This window comes from Priapulus caudatus, unplaced genomic scaffold (assembly GCF_000485595.1).
Source record: "Priapulus caudatus unplaced genomic scaffold, Priapulus_caudatus-5.0.1 Scaffold902, whole genome shotgun sequence".
NCBI classification, from domain to species: domain Eukaryota; kingdom Metazoa; phylum Priapulida; class Priapulimorpha; order Priapulimorphida; family Priapulidae; genus Priapulus; species Priapulus caudatus.
The window spans coordinates 108,952-120,615 of NW_014577963.1; the positions used below are offsets into that span (position 1 = coordinate 108,952).

The 11,664-nt window shown below is 44.7% G+C and overlaps 2 protein-coding genes across 2 annotated transcripts in view; one reads left to right on the top strand and one right to left on the bottom strand.

The window, feature by feature from the left end:
- Positions 1 to 2,629, top strand: part of LOC106814305 — a 5,297-nt gene extending 2,668 nt beyond the window's left edge. Inside the window, exons 2-4 of the mRNA XM_014818606.1 lie at positions 1,242 to 1,427; positions 1,581 to 1,722; positions 2,571 to 2,629. Of these exons, the coding sequence (XP_014674092.1) occupies positions 1,259 to 1,427; positions 1,581 to 1,722; positions 2,571 to 2,589 (330 nt within the window). The 5' untranslated portion in view covers positions 1,242 to 1,258 and the 3' untranslated portion in view covers positions 2,590 to 2,629. The remainder of the gene's footprint in view (positions 1 to 1,241; positions 1,428 to 1,580; positions 1,723 to 2,570) is intronic.
- A 3,041-nt stretch (positions 2,630 to 5,670) lies between these two features.
- LOC106814304 lies at positions 5,671 to 11,293 on the bottom strand. The gene is made up of 7 exons (XM_014818605.1): positions 11,284 to 11,293; positions 10,631 to 10,739; positions 7,683 to 7,756; positions 7,174 to 7,231; positions 6,728 to 6,924; positions 6,203 to 6,312; positions 5,671 to 5,843 (listed from the first exon to the last, which is right to left on the bottom strand). The coding sequence occupies exons 2-7, from the start codon at positions 10,661 to 10,663 to the stop codon at positions 5,671 to 5,673; spliced, it is 645 nt and encodes a 214-aa protein (XP_014674091.1). The 5' UTR covers positions 10,664 to 10,739; positions 11,284 to 11,293.
- Between the last annotated feature and the right edge of the window lie 371 nt (positions 11,294 to 11,664).

Consider the following 11,664-nt stretch of genomic DNA (forward strand, 5'->3'; position numbering starts at 1 on the left):
CGCGTGCTTGTTAACAATGACGGTGGTGATTGCTGCTCAACATTTGGATAACCTGCATGAGTGATGACGAATGAGGGAGAGTAATGATAGGGCGTATGTTCTCCTTGAAATTGCGAATCATATCACGCTGCATTAAGCACGAATAACAACGCTATACGACACGCGGGGGATATATATAACAAATATGTTATGTTAGATCAGATTTTAATGAAAAATTCTAGCTATTATTATATTCTCTGCTTTTCGTCGCATATCAAGTTGTTCAAATGGTCGCCAAAAACAGCGCGCGCGTGTGGTGTGTGTGTGCGTGCGCGCGTGGCGCACGTGTACGTGTCTGCGCGCGTTCGTGCGTGAGGCGCGGGTATATGTGTGCGTGCACGTGTGTGTTGGGTTGCGCGTGCGTGTGCGTGGTGTGTTGGGTGGCGTGCGTTGTGCGTGTGTGTTTGGCCGTGCGCGTGCGTGTGCGTGTGTGTTGGGTGCGCTGTGCGTGTGCGTGTGTGTTGGGTACGCGTGCGTGTGCGTGTGTGTTGGTGGTGCGCGTGCGTGTGCGTGTGTTGGCGCGCACTGTACTCGTTGCGACCTTTAGTTCCATGCACGGATGCGCCAGCTCGCAATGCTTAAGCAACCGTAACAAATGTTTAGCAATCGCCACACAATCGTCAAACAAGCCCTCTAAAGTGTCTTTACTGCTATAAAAATCAGAGCGTATTAAGAAGAAATGAATTGATACGCTCTTGATAAAAATGCTTACTAACGCACCGTCGCCTGCACGCGTTGCTTACATAGCGAGCCGCGCCTCACACACACTCGCCACTGCACGCACACGCTCGCACGCACGCACATGCACAGCAAACACGCGCTGTCATGCACACGCACGCGCACGCACGCCCGCACGCACGCTCCACAACGCATGCCTGCACGCACACGCACGCCCACATGCACGCACACGCTCGCACGCACGCACTATGCACACGAACACGCCGCTGCTCATGCACACGCCAGCGCACGCCGCTCCCGCACGCGCGCTCGTGAACACGCACGCCTGCACACACGCGCACGCCACACGCACACACAAATCACTCACGCACGCCTGCTACGGCACTTCACGCACGCTCACACGCACGCCTGCACGCACGCACGCCTACACGCACGCACGCACGCTCGCACGCACGCACGCACGCACGCACGCACGCTCGCACGCACGGCACAACCGTGTTTGATTCGTGTCGCTGTTGTTGTAGACGCACATACAGACAGGATGGCGCTACGGGACGAAGAGTCGGCGGACGCGTGTCTGCTGCTCATGATAGCCATCGGACTGCTGCTGTTCGGTGTCGGAGCGACGTTGGTTGTGGTCGGCTACTACATACCCGGTGTGGACCACGTCTCCAAAGACCTGATGGTCGCTAATGGATTCACAATAGGAAGTATGTGTCGATCGTAGATGTACCCTACGATCAGTGTATATGTGATATATATATATAACCACGCACGTCACCTGTGCCTTAATTGCCATTGATGTTTATGTGCTCTTGACATTATTGAGTGTTACTCGTTTACGACTATTTCCCGCATTACAGGTGTCGGGATCGCTATCTCTTGCCTTGGAATAGTATTTTTGTACATGAGAGCGCAAAACAAGTTGGATCTGAGCTCAACTAACCTGCAGCGAGGACACAACATGTCGTATTCGGGATCCAGGGATCTAGAGGTAGCTGGAAGGTAAGCTGTGGTTGTTAAAGTGTTGTAAGCTGTTGTAAGCTGTTGTAAGCGGTTGTAAGCTGTTGTAAGTTGTTGTGAGCTGTTGTAAGTTGTTGTAAGCTGCCGGGAAGTAAGCTATTGTAGTGGTAAGCTGTTGTAAGGTGGCTGGGCGGCAGCGAATTAAAATCATAGATATCTATAAAGAATAGAGAATAGAGAAAATTAGAAGCGGACCTGGCCCACCTTTATTTGCGGGGCTAACTTAGTCCGGACTAGCGCTTATTTAGCCCAGGATTTAGCGTGCGTCTGGCCTGGACTAGCTTGATTTGCAGTCTGTACGGGGTATATATACATTGTATATTACAGGATGATTATGAATCACATTCACTCTACAGTGTATAAACGTTAATCGAATAGTAACAGGAGTGTATAATATAGATCCATATTCACTCCTGAGAGTATAAACTCATAGCTCGCGGCGTCGCCATTTCATCTCGTTCGTCCGTTCGTTCGATCGTTCGTCATCGTCTGCACACTTCATGAGCTGCACGCGGAAATAGTTTACCGTCGGTCCGTCACGTGGAATCGAAAATACTCCGTGTACTGCTGCTGTGATCGAGGCAATGGCATGAAAGCATCATCACCAACGAGCCTGCTTCCCACATGCAGAACCCCCCGCTCGTATCGTTAACATGTTAAGTCAAGGGAATAGCGGGGGAATAGATCAAACTTATACTCGATAAACGCAAAACTATAAAGCAGATGTTTAGCTACAAGGCACAAAACACCGTTTATTGGGAAACTTCACATGTATATAATACATGTTCGTCACGAATTAATGTGTAATGTTGTTGCGTTGTACTTTGCAGGACAACCGGTGGATGGTAGTAGAGGAACTACCGTCGATAACAAAAGAGAGAGAGAGAGAGACAAAGAGAGAGGGAGAGAGAGAAAGAGAGAGAGGGAGAGAGAGAAAGAGAGAAAGAGAGAGGGAGAGAGAGAAAGAGAGAGGGATAAATAGAGAGCAAAACAACAGTGAAATCAACATATGCGTTCTAAAAAACACGTGAGCGCAATGTCGTTTTTTACAATAACACATTTGTTATATGGTGTGCATGTCTCCACATTCTCCAGCATTGCCGTCACACGTATATAACCGGGTCAATATTTTATGTCTGTATGCATACCCGTTGGAAAGCATTACCTATGGAGGGCGTGATTAAAATTTTATCTTCTAATTTCTTCAAAAACTAATGCGATGCGTTAAATTGTGTTATTTTTGCCCCAGTAGCCACGGCCGATAAAAGTTTACGCAGAGACGGAATATTCCGCAATACAACCGAATGTATTTGTCTGTGAATGCGGTTAAATCATGTAGATATTTCACAGGTAACCTGCGATCATTTTACGGTGAAATACTAACGGTTTGTCCATCGTTGTAGGAACAATGTGAGTTAATGGCGTTGGAGGGGACATCACATTTTTTAGAAAAACAGTTTCTGTAGGAGAACGTGCGTGTGAATCGATCGGTGTGCAGTAACGCGTAGGCTGTGTGCTGAACTTATAATAATGTGGGAAATTTAATGGCGGCATTTACTTTCTAAAACACAACGTAGATCTTAGTTACTTTGAAATTAATGAATTTATTCAATTATTTAAATGTAGGTTTTACACTGAAAATCATGGCAACGCTTAAGTCACTGACACATGCACGCGTTCCAGTCACTCTGTAACTGTTCACGGTAACTTATAGTAATCATATTCCACAAAGTTCAAGTGCAAATCAATGCCCAATGTTTTGATGCATGAATGTATAATATTTTATACATTATGATCGCGCAGTACGCAACAATAGCGCCTATAGATGTTATCTGTACAAGAAGAGGTGATTTGTGATTTAATAATTGTCTATTGGTCACGTATCGTTTGCAATAAATTTGTAATAATAAGGCATTGTTAACGCTCAATGATTTCGCCAGTAAATCTTTTACGTACACACAGTTCAGTTGTAGTGGGCAATGATATGTACTGTACATATCGGGAGTAGCTAATTAGTGTAGAATAAATTATATTTGTCTAATCTATATATCTATCTATATATATATATATAATAAATAAATAAATAAATAACTGTATGTATATATATATATATATATAATAAATATATATAATAGTATATATATATATAATATAATAATATTATATATGCGTGCGTGCGTGCGTGCGTGCGTGCGTGTGTATGTTATGAGTATATATACTTATAGGCGAGTTCATGTGCTCCGCAACACTAAAGTGCCAGGCCTTACGGACCGGGCACGCCATAACCAGCTTTAAAATCCAGCCATATTGGAATAATCAGCTTATTACCCCACTGAAGATGTAACATACTGCTGCCCTCTATCGTCTCTAAATTCTTTACCCGCTGAGACCGTTATCAAAATATAAAAACAGTTGACTATTCTTGTTTAAAATGTCATAACTTTTTCACAACACTCCGTTGCAAAGTTGCGCGAGATATAAGATATGACAAACTATTTATATATGATGTTTCGACAACGAGCCCTCGACAGCGGCGCGTACTGTACGCGGCCACGTACACTTACAGAGGGCGGCAGGTCAGTTTTTTGATTTCGTACTGTTCAAAACCTTATACCCCAGTCACACAAGGGCCCGACTCACCTACGCTCGTACTACGGCTCTAAGAGCGTGGTGGAACGTGTAGAAGCGCAGTGTGGACGTATATGGACGTACTGCGATCGGCTCGAGCGCGGTGGCAGTCAGCATGAGCGTGAGAGCGTGGCCAAACTTTGAACATGCCGTTCAAAATATCGTGGTGCGGTGCGGTGCGGAATACAGCGCACGTGCGGGTTCGTATTACGAGACGTGGAAGGCGTAGACCCACGTCAACTCGAGACGTAGTCACGAACTTAATGGTCGTAACGCAACGCGTGTCGGGTGCGTGAAAATTGGGCCGCCCCGTTCTCAGCCACGAGATAGTACAATATCGGTTTCATCACCGCTTTACTAACGTCCATGGAGATGCTCTGCGACCTGACCAGGGGGGGGGGGCGGGGGGGGGGAGGGGGTGGGCCTCGCTAGACCATGGTGCTCTCTAGCAAAGCTTCGACCGTTCGTACACGATTGTACTGGCCCAACCACGCTCATGACTTACCCGTGTGTGGCGTTCGCATTACGGTTAGACTCACTCTGAACAACTTGGGGTATAATTTGGGGGCTACCCCTGGCCACCCCACCAGTATCAGTGTCCACTATGGTAGAGGCAACACTCCATCCATGCCAATGTTCTCGTTAGAGTACAACTCGAACTACTTGATTGGCCAAGCGCTCTCATCATCTGAGGAGGAGAGGAGAAATAGAATGACATCAAAGATCTTGCTGGCTCTCCCCTTGTCTTTTGGCGGCATTAGTCGTTCCTGTAATAAATAATCTTGATGTTAATCTGATTAAATTGATAATGTTGATCTTAATTATCTTGATGTTAATCTTGACAGTCACGGCAGCCTGCAATGTGATCTGTATAGCAACGCGGCTGCGGTATTTTATATGATGCGTTGCCAGCGCAGTCGGCGCGTGATTTTCAGCGCGCAGTTGAGGCGCTGGTGAGCGTTGCTAAGGCGCCAGTGCAAGACGTTTCGCTTCCGATACGCACACGATCTGATTGTCGCAGTAAGCGACGGCAGTCCGCGCGCAGTGCAAGCGTGATGCGGGCGTGGTTTGAGGGCGGGCTGAAAGCTTGTTGGAGCGCAATGCAGCACGGGTAAAGACGCACTTAGAGCGTAGTATAGGACGTAATTAGAGTTCGTATAATCGGCGCTGGCGCCGCGCTGGTGGCCGCAATTGCACCGTCTCAACCACGCTCACCAACGCTCGGCGCAAATTTTTTGGGCGGGGCGACGTGATTGAGCGAGCTCTGGTTGTATTGGGCCGTTACCCACATTATTTTCACGTCTATCTGGACATCGTGGTTTGCGTCTCATCAACCTTGTTGCACCCCTGCCAGACGGCAGACAATCGCAGCAATAACACCGGTAACTCCAGCACACGGTTGTCGACGAGGTGAGCAGACGAGCAAGCCGATGCAGGACCAAACATGCCGCCGACTCCGCTAGAAAGCTCACCAACTGCAACAAGCACAGCCAGAAATCGTGTCACTATACAAATATACCGCAAGGATGCAAGATGCTCAACTAAAAAAATACACCGCTATATACAGCCGTCCTATGAAAACAAATTACCCTGTCAGCCCACTTCTAAGCAAATCACTTTACCATGTCACCAACTACAACAAGTTACACATACACTGCTAAGCGGCGCGACAAATACACCACAGATCTGCCCCTGATTATAATAAAAGCACACAGCAGGCTGCCAGCAGCTAATAATATATATCATATAATAATATATAATCAATATAACTATTATATATAACGACTTATTATGAAAGATCCGCGCTTTAAGATGGCACTGGCTTTGCTGTTACAGTTCAGTGTCTTACGCTTCCTTTTGTCTGACTCACGGTTGCCTTCTGGCAGTTTTTGTTTTCTTGAGACTTCATATCTTTCTAATAAACACTGATCTGAGAAAGTGGATCTAGAAAAAGAGTGTCATTCTGATATATCTCTGTAAGTACGCATATAGTTAGCCTATAACTAATAAATGCATTAAGTGAGGTATATATCTACGCTTATTTAGAGTACCATAATACACTACAGGTATATGCTGCACCCGAAAGGTTCACCGCAATATACTCGCTGGCTATGAATAATGAGTTACGCACGCATTGCGACAAAATCGATGTAGTTTAGCATGTAATACACATATAAGAGGGCGATTGCTGCCGAAAGGTACAATTCGATATAGGCGCTTCACTCCACGAGCGTGCACAAGTTGATATCCGCGGTGTTGATTCAAGATTTTTATTGTGGTCGGCTAAATATAACGCAAGTGTAGTGACTTTTTACAAGCCGACTAATCGCCGGCGATAAATACTAAATAAATCGCACACCTTCCCGCTTGTACTGCCTGAAAAAATGTGTTGTCATCGGAAGTCTCGGTGAAATCATAGGAATCATTTGTACAGTACGATTTTTCTATAAGACATTCGGCGCCACTTTTCAATGCCGATTCGCTGGTGTTCAGCCACGTCGCCAGTGTCCTGCGCACTGCGAGACTTCCCTCTCTGACCATGTCAGGAATGAAGTCCTGCAATTAAACAGGTAACATATATACGGCCTAATGAACAAATAACAATTATACACGGAAGCAACTGAAAGCGTGCCGAAATTATGTTGCGCGCTAAAGTCGGCCGCATTAAATACATAATACGAGACAGCATATTCGAGTTACGCGGAGCAATAGTGGGCGGGTGTCATTATCGGCTGGCGATCAGTGAGTGAAGTACAGTACTGACTTTGAAATGTTATAATGAAACTGTTCGCAGATGTGTCTAACCTCGTAATTTTCTGCCGGATACGTGGCTGATGAAATTGTCAACTCGTATTCTGTTTCGCTGAAAAGAAGCGCAACAATGTGACAATTTATGAATTGAACATATGCTGGGTTTACACTGCCAACCTTGAGTTGGCGAATTGCCGAATTGCCGAATTGCCGAATTAGAACATATTCTAATCTCCCAACTAGCTGCTATCGATCGGTTGGAGTTGCAACTTTTGCGGTTGCGATTGTCAGTTGCGAAATTGCAAAGTTGGTACAATTCGGCAATTCGCCAACACAAAGTTGGCAGTGTAAACCCAGCTTAAGCGAAGGTGATGCTCTCGGCTTAGGACAATGCCCCCTTACATTTTTTATAGAATTAAATAGGAAAATGAGAAAAATTTTTCTAACCCTATGGATTTCTCATGGTCTAGATGCTCAGATGCAAATAATATCGCGAGTCACGCCAGGGGGCGAATCGAATGTGCTTATACAGAGAAGTAAATAAACAGAGATGGGCGTTTACCTTGCACGCGACACGACAGCTGCAAACTATCAGGTGTAATGTCGTTCCTAACCGAAAAAAGCAACCGTACAGACTCTGAACGAAAAAAAGAAATTGGCATCGTCTTGGGTAAGATATTTCGGAGATAGGAACACAAAATGTACAACCATCATCTCGCCTCTATATTACCAGTAAAAAATAATAATAATGCTGAATTATTAGTTATTGTAATTAGTGTGGAGCCGATAAGCGTTGGCTTACAATGATTGATGTTTTTGTTTGTAGTTGGCCATAGCGTGAGGGCAGCAATATTTTGCCAGCGAGAGTTATGTCATTCCTATATTAGGAAACTGTTTGCATCTGAAGGCGACATGATTTCCATAGTGAGTAACATTAATACAAATTGCTTTGAATCGATTAGGCTGTACACAAGCCCAACAAGAATTATAACAATACACAATAATATATTCCGTCTATGAGTTTAGAAAATACTACTTCATCAGCTTTTAAAGGGCATTACATTGTATTTCACGACAGATTATATCAGGGGAATTAGTCACATTAAAAGAGACCTAACGTACAGTCCTGGCGCTCCTGGAAACCAAAAATATTAATTGAGGCCACAGCTGTAAAAACGTGCTCCACTTGGGATTGTAGCTTTCTCATTCAGCTGCCCCAAAATTATGCGAAAAGCTATCATAGCTCAATTCGATGTGGAAAGAGCTTACGCCTGGAATCTTTTAAACGCCTAGTAAAAACTGCATCTATTTAACATTGGCATTTAATCCACATAGACTATTATATTTTTAGGTGTAACATTTGATTTGAAGTTTATTTTTTTGAAGAATGCATTATATTTATTGTCGGCTTTTCAGGATCTATATTTAATAAGTAGTTAATGCTCTGTTGTTGGGGGACACTATGCTCTCTATAAGTCTGTTGCGAAGGAAAGGTATATAGCGAGAGCACGTATCGCTTCCAAAAGCAACAGCTATGAGATACATATGTGCCCAACCAACACAGGCATTAATGTTTTAGTGGCATGCACATGATATGCAATCTGCCTTTCATGCTTATATACCATCTTTATACTGCCCTGAATTTGCCGGTGCATTCGATGGTAACAAACGGTCTCGAACACACCACAACAACCGCCGTTCGTAAATTCTTGCGTGCGCCCAGAATCGCAGGAGATGTCGTGAGCGTGAACACGAAGGATATTGACGGCGGGAGTTCAAAGCGTCTATAATAACAATACGTCGCGCAAGCAATAGTGCCCGCTGCAGGAGCGCAGCTATTGCTTCAATAAGTACGCTGCGTGCGTTATCCAATAGAATTTCAACGGATTTATCCACGTGATCACTAATTTTAGCAAGTGTTGCAATCCGCTCTATTATATAATCAGGAATCCTGTGTATACGGATTGTTCGTAATTTAACGTATCTATATTTTTACAGATATTGCATATTTCGCTGTGTTTATGAATCAGCCTTTGCAATGCGCATGCGGTGAGGGCCATATCTGCATGTACCGTGCGCAATATAAATCAATAAATAATATTTATTATTAATACAGGTTAGATTTCAGTGTGCTGAATGGCAATTTCGTATATAATGTAAAGAGCCCCGATGAAGTACAAAAGGCTTTGCTGTCGAAAATCATACCTTGGGTGGCGATCAATATAACTGGTGTTTCGCTATGAGGCAAGCGCAAACACAGGCACTGCGCATGCCACACGTACCGTAACACATACACACAGCACGACACACACAACACACACACACACCACACACACGCAGGCACGGCACGCATGCACGCACGCACGCAAACGAGCGACATGCAGCGCACGCACCCGTACACACACACACACCACACACACAGTTCGCCACCACAATCACACACAGCACACACAACCACACAACACCCACACACACGCACACACACACACACACAAACGGCACGCCCAGCAACACACATGAGCGCGGCGAAACATGCAAGCTATCCAGTATGGGTTTGAGAAATAGCTGCGGTGTATTTCCGCCTTCACAACAAGTGATGATGTTCTGGTTGTTAGCCCTCCGCAACGGAGTGCAGGAGGGGTAAGGTGACATCCCCGTGCTGCCTGTTCATGTGTGTGACCAGCAGCGTTCAGCGAGCCGCAGCAGCAGCGCGATCGATTCAAGCACCAGCTCGCCTTAAGGCCGCCCAGTCAGGCAGCAGCGTCGCCTTAGAAAGTCCAGGCAGGGGCAGCAGCAACCGCGAGCCAGCTTGGGATACACATGTATACATGTGACCTACGTTCAGCGAGGTTGCACATCTTTTGGAGTGCCCTCTGTCTAGTTATAGTAGTAAGACAACCAGTAAGTCAGCGTAGCAACTCAATACTCACACACACCACACACACACACACACACACACACACACACAACCCACCACATACACACACACAAAGCCACCACAACACATCACGCCTGGCACACACACCACACACACAACACAACACACACACCACACACGCACACAGTCACACACATATAGTATAATTATATATACCGCATCAGGGCGCGCGCACGCACGCGCCCCTTGCGCAAACGCGCACTCGCACACGGCCACGTACGCACACTCATAGTATAGTATAGAGAATAGCATGAAGACCGCTAGTCAATAGAGTATAGTATTGAGAATAATATAGACCCCGCTAGAAGAGAATATGGTATTGAGAATAATATAGACCCCGCTGGAAGAGAATAATTATGGTATTGAGAATAATATAGACCCCGCTAGAAGAGAATATGGTATTGAGAATAATATAGACCCCGCTAGAAGAGAATATGGTATTGAGAATAATATAGACCCCGCTAGCATAGAGTATCTTATAGAGAATAATACAGAGAATAATACAGAGAATAATATAAATTGCAGCAGTCAATGGCCGCTAGTCGTAGACGCGATTATGTAAGCGACACTTACTAGGAGTGTTGCATAATCTAATTGACGTGTCATCAAGATCGACGTACTGGTAAGGTATACAATCGCATTCGTCCATAATTCGTGACTTGGCGCACGCAAACACACAACCCTTGAATAGACAATGATAGTCACTAATCACAAGAATTTCTCTATAGCACTGAAATATAGACATTACCTTTCACATTATATAATGAGGATGCCACTTTTAACGGCACGGAATGATAGAGAATTATTGAAAATCGGAAACGTCAGTGATTGGAAAAGAAGTGCGAAAGGCCTCATATCAAAGAGCGCAGCGAACATGCAAGCATCCATGGTTTGAGAAATAGCTGCGGTGTATTCCGCCTCCAACAAGTGATGATGTTGGTTATTATAGTAGTAGACAACAGCAGCGCTAGCAAGTCACGTATAACTCAATGCTCAATGCTCAATGCTCAATGCTCAATACTCAATGCTCAATGCTCGATTGTTAGTAAGTCAGCTGTTAATATGAATAATTAAATAATTATAAAATAATATGGTATACTGTTATATACAGGTTTTGCGCTACAGCAATGACTGACTATCATAGAAACGAAGTGACGATGTACAATGAGGCATCACTACGGTAAGAAAATATGTGGAATAGAGATATATAGATGATCCAGTCCTACTTTGAGGGAGTACGCGTATTCTTCACCGAAGTACGATTTCTCATCTTCTGGCTCATCACCGTCCGTACAGTTGCTGTCATACGGGTATTTGAGCCGCTCAATTTTTCCCTGCAACAGCAGCAACAGCAACATAATAATACATTGTAGAACTCAAACGTGTATCTACTGAACAACTGGTAGCTTGCATATTACGACAGCAGTCAAAGCAATTCCCAAATTTTTAAAGAAATGCTTTTTTTTCGTATAACAGCATCAGGGTCAACGTACGTTACGTCATAGTACACATGTTATGCTAGAGCGTATATCATCTTACTGTAACTGTCGGTACTAACCCATAGAAATTACGTAGGATGTAAACACGCGCAAACTAAAAAGTAAACA